Source organism: Microtus ochrogaster, unplaced genomic scaffold, assembly GCF_000317375.1.
Source record: "Microtus ochrogaster isolate Prairie Vole_2 unplaced genomic scaffold, MicOch1.0 UNK70, whole genome shotgun sequence".
NCBI lineage: Eukaryota > Metazoa > Chordata > Mammalia > Rodentia > Cricetidae > Microtus > Microtus ochrogaster.
The window spans coordinates 1,876,050-1,879,772 of record NW_004949168.1 but is presented as its reverse complement, the minus strand read 5'-3'; the positions used below and the strand labels follow the sequence as shown (position 1 = coordinate 1,879,772).

Below are 3,723 nucleotides of genomic sequence, written 5' to 3'. Positions count from 1 at the left end.
TCGGGTTCCCTGGACTGCTCTAGACAGCATGGCTGAGGTCGGGTTCCCTGGACTGCTCTAGACAGCATGGCTGAGGTCGGGTTCCCTGGACTGCTGTAGACATCATGGAGAAAGCTGTCTTCCTTTCTTTTTGGTGCTTTCCATTCATGGACAATGAGAGCAGGTGGGAAAAGTGATCTGTGGGAGCTTTTTTTTTTCCTTTGGCTGATTAAAGTAGATGGAAAGTTCTGGAGAAATATTAGTTTACATATTTCCTGAGGGCAGGGACCCTACCTAGTAGACGGTGAAGTCTGTGTAGGCCAATGTGGTGTCTTCTTGTCCCCATCCACAACTCCTCCTCCCTTCCTTGCCTCCACCGAGTATAAGGAGTGCAATCACCCTATTCCGGCGTTAACCCTGATTGATTGACCCTGCTCAGAAACTCAGAATTGTTATTCAGATAATCTTGTGGTCATATTTAATGGGTGTGCAGTCAGCTGGGATGTCAAAGTGTAGGTTTCGATTCTTTGGCTGCAGGTGGATCCAGCCCTTGGGAACTCCTGCCTGATGACGGCTTTGCCAGTTGAAAACCCACGCCAAGGAGCAAGGCTCCAGAGCAGCAGTCTGCAAAATGGCCCACGGAGCATACTTAAGACAAGCTGTCTGTCCCTCTGGCTGCTTGTTTAAAGTACAGATTTCAGCTAGGTATAGCTCAGTGCTGGATGATTGCCTGCTATATGCAGGATGCTGGGCTCGGCGCTCAGCACTGGATGAGAAATTTGTAAGGGGTGGGGGTGGGGATGAGCGATGTTGTACTTCAGAGTTTCGGAGGTTTTAGTCCTAACGGGGGTGGCAATGGCCCATTGTTGGGGGCATGTGACAAGCTGCGCCTCACAATGACATACATGATAAAGGAGAGCCGCTTCCCTCAGAGCTGTCAGTATGGAAAAGAGGAAGAGGCAGGATCCCATAATCCTCTCTGAAGTGTATATCCCTGATGAACTAAAACCTATCATGGGGCCTTGCATCCTAACTGCCTCTTCATGGTGCCAGGCTACTACAGGGAGTTAGATGGAGACAATAGTCAACTCTAGAGTCAGGAAGATGTTAAAAAAAAAAAAAGCCTTGCCGGGCGGTGGTGGTGCACGCCTTTAATCCCAGCACTCTGGAGGCAGAGGCAGGCAGATCTCTGTGAGTTCGAGGCCAGCCTGGTCTACAAGAGCTAGTTCCAGGACAGGAACCAAAAAGCTACGGAGAAACCAGCGTGAGGTACAAGGACTCAGCCCCGCTAAACCTCAGCTCCCTCTTTCTTAAAGTGCGGTGATGTGGTCTGATGAGTCTCTCCCACCCCCGGTCCCGCCTTCTCTCCACAGCCGTCCAGCATGCTCTGCTCACCGCATCCCGAGGGGCACTGACCATGAGCCTCAACTCCTCCCTCAACTACAGGAAGGAGCTGAGCAACCTCACTGCAGCGGAGGAGGGTGGTGAAGGGGGTGTGGTCGCCGAGTTTGTCGCCATCATCATCATCACCGTGTTCGTCTGCCTGGGCAACTTAGTCATTGTAGTCACTTTGTACAAGAAGTCCTACCTCCTGACCCTCAGCAACAAGTTTGTCTTCAGCCTGACCCTGTCCAACTTCCTGCTGTCCGTGCTGGTGCTGCCGTTCGTGGTGACTAGCTCCATCCGAAGGGAATGGATCTTTGGCGTCGTCTGGTGCAACTTCTCGGCTCTTCTCTACCTTCTGATCAGCTCGGCCAGCATGCTCACTCTCGGGGTCATTGCCATCGACCGGTGAGTTTGCATCAGACTTGGAGATTGATGACTTATGGAGTGAGGGATCTCTGGTCCACTCACTCCAGATGAGTTTGTTCCTGGGGAGGGCACTAGAAGATTCTTCCTAAGGAGAGTGCACGGACTGAATTCTGTCTCTTTAGCGCCTTAGCCAGAGCCTTTCTCATTGTATTGTCTATGTTTTATGTCTAGCCAAGTGTCACATATGATGTTGTGGCAGTGGGTGACAGATTGTCTATTTGATACCATATAGCGTGGTGTGCAGCTCATCTCACATCTAAGTTTTGTATCAATAGTCTGTAATGTCTTCTGCATAACCGAATCAGCAAATGCCAGGGCTCAGAAAGAATGTATCCCTGTTGTCAGTGATGCACAGCTGTAAATTTTATTTTATTTTGTTTTTTAAAAAGAAGGTTCATTACTTCAAAAAATAAGACAAAACCCCCAGGAATCTCTAGTTCTTGTTTTACACACTAAACAAGGGCCAAGGAGAGCGGAATTGCTGGAGTAGGAACTGAGTCCCGTCTTCAGACTCAGCCGCTCCTCCCTGCTGTGTGCTTGACAGGTCTTGCTTTGGCCTCTGTCCTGTCTTGACTGGGACCTCAAACGAAAGCCCCCTTTACTCTTTTGTTCTGTGAAGACAGGCCAGGACAGGCTGGGGGAGCAGTGGGAAGGCAGACAATCTAGGGAATGGTGGTACCCGGAGAAGCCCAGCACACGTCTTCAGTCTGTATTGACCCCGCCCGAGGTGCAACTGAGACTGAGGTCAGATGCCGATGGCCACACTGCTTAGCTGCACCTCACAGGTTCTCGGAGTCCTGCCAGCGTTGTGCTGGCCGGTGTAGCTATACATGTGTCAGTGGGACTTGTCAGCAGGTTCCCAACCCTCAGTTCTGGGTTCTTTCAGTCATCATACACAAGAGCTGGATTATTTCTTCTCCTCCTCCTCCTTCCTCCTTCCTCCTTCCTCCTTCTTCCTTTTCTCTCTTTCTTTTTTGGTTTTTCAAGACAGAGTTTCTCTGTAGCTTTGGAACCTGTCCTGGAACTAGCTGTTGTAGACCAGGCTGGCCTCGAATTCGTAGAGATCCTCCTGTCTCTGCATCCCGAGTGCTGGGATTGAAGACATGCGCCACCACTGCCCTGCCGAGCTGGACATCTTGAAATCAAAGAGAGTGGAGTCAAGGTCTGTGTGCTTTTCTGGAAACTGTGAAGGTTACTGTGGGGAGGGTCAGAGAAACACAGAAGCCATTAGTCAGAGATGTTGTCACAGGCTGACACAAAGTCTCCAGACTCTTGGGAACATGATTATTTGGGTTGGACTGGCTGCCCTGAGTCTAGCAATGCTGGACCCCAAAGCTGGATTTTTGTTTTCCCCATGGCTTTGTAGAGAATGTGGAATGAATAAGTCAAAATGATTTTATTAGCATCTCCAAATGTCCATTTATCCCAGTAATAAAAACATCATAAATCAAAAGAATGAATAGACACTCACGGTCTAGCCTGCCAGGGACGTCACTGCATGCTTCTCGTGTATTTGCCTCTAGTACTATTTTAGTTGTCTGCAGTACTATTTTTTACATATATTTTTTTAGATTTATATATTTTATATGTATGAAGGTTTTGCCTGCAGTGGTCAGAAGAGGGCATCAGATTCCCTAGAAATGGAGTTATGAACATTGTAAATCACTAGCTGGGTACCATGAACCAAACCCAGGTCCTTTGCAAGAACAGTGTTCTTAACCACTGAGCGATTAATCTCTCTGGCTGCCCTATAGTACATCTTTAAAAAAAAAAAATCTCATTTTTAATTATGTGCCTGTGTGTTGTGCGCATGTGTGTATATGTGTGTGAATGCGTATGTGTGTTGTGTGCATGTGTGTATATGTGTGTGCATGCGTATGTGTGTTGTGTGCATGTGTGTATATGTGTGTGCATGTGTGTGTGTTGTGTGCA

General features: G+C 48.4%; 1 protein-coding gene across 6 annotated transcripts in view; it reads left to right on the top strand.

Annotated features, from left to right (window-relative positions):
- Window positions 1-3,723, top strand: part of Gpr161 (G protein-coupled receptor 161) — a 43,977-nt gene that overhangs the window by 23,517 nt on the left and 16,737 nt on the right. For 5 of the 6 annotated variants that reach the window (XM_026777531.1, XM_026777529.1, XM_005370105.3 and 2 more), the window contains one exon: window positions 1,353-1,770. In XM_026777531.1, coding sequence (XP_026633332.1) covers window positions 1,397-1,770 — 374 coding nt within the window. In that variant the 5' untranslated portion in view covers window positions 1,353-1,396. Of the gene's footprint in view, window positions 1-331; window positions 685-1,352; window positions 1,771-3,723 lie in introns of those variants that run through there. The other variant, XM_026777530.1, reaches the window with a different exon arrangement.